Here is a 711-nt window from a genome sequence, read left to right as displayed (position 1 = left end):
CTTATTTATTGAGGTCAGGCTGGGGCGAGCGGGGAATGAAGTGGGGGGGGCACCGTGATGGCGTTTCACCCACGCCTGGAAAATCCCCGCGGGAACTGCCTTGGGGACTGGTGCGCCCATCTCCAGCCGCATGGCGTTGGGAATTCACAGGGGCTCCGGGGAGGATGGGAAATGGCCAGAGGGATCAGGTCCCGCTCTGTAGCATAAAGCTGATGTCCCCGTGTTCCCTCTCTGGAGCCTTTCCGGATTTGTGCTGTCAAGTAAAGCCCCTTTGCATCCCCTGTTCCAGATTTACACTGCGAGGGAGAGCTCCTTTTCACCCCAGCATCCTTACCCCAGGGCAGGGCAGCATGTGCCCACACCCCCATGGTAGTACCCAGGAGCTATGTGACAGTTTGATCCTTGGGACAGCATATGACAGGAAGGGATCAGGTTGGAGAGGAGGTCACAAAGCTCCTTGTCCCTCCAGGCTGTGCTGCTGCGCCTGGGACCTGTCTTGCCAGCGGCGAGTGCCCAGGCCAGCTGCCCCCAGCATTGCACTGCTAAAAAAGAGCGGTGCCCAAGCCCGGGCATGTGCTTCTGGACTATGCCATGTCCCCCGCTGGCTGACGGGCAGCCCTGGCCCTGTGAGGACGCAGCCAGCCCTGAGCCAGACACCAGGACGCCGGCGTGACCAGCACCACCATGGACCAGGACTGGGACGCGGTGCTG

The 711-nt window shown here is 61.5% G+C and overlaps 1 protein-coding gene across 1 annotated transcript in view; it reads left to right on the top strand.

Moving 5' to 3' along the window:
* The first annotated feature begins 57 nt into the window (after positions 1-57).
* The window catches only part of PDZD7 (PDZ domain containing 7), a 7,478-nt gene continuing 6,824 nt past the window's right edge, over positions 58-711 (top strand). The window contains exon 1 of the mRNA XM_031061377.1: positions 58-110. Within this exon, the coding sequence (XP_030917237.1) occupies positions 58-110 (53 nt within the window). The remainder of the gene's footprint in view (positions 111-711) is intronic.

This window comes from Geospiza fortis, unplaced genomic scaffold (assembly GCF_000277835.1).
Source record: "Geospiza fortis unplaced genomic scaffold, GeoFor_1.0 scaffold130, whole genome shotgun sequence".
Taxonomy (NCBI): Eukaryota; Metazoa; Chordata; class Aves; order Passeriformes; family Thraupidae; genus Geospiza; species Geospiza fortis.
This window is presented reverse-complemented; position numbering and strand designations above follow the sequence as displayed.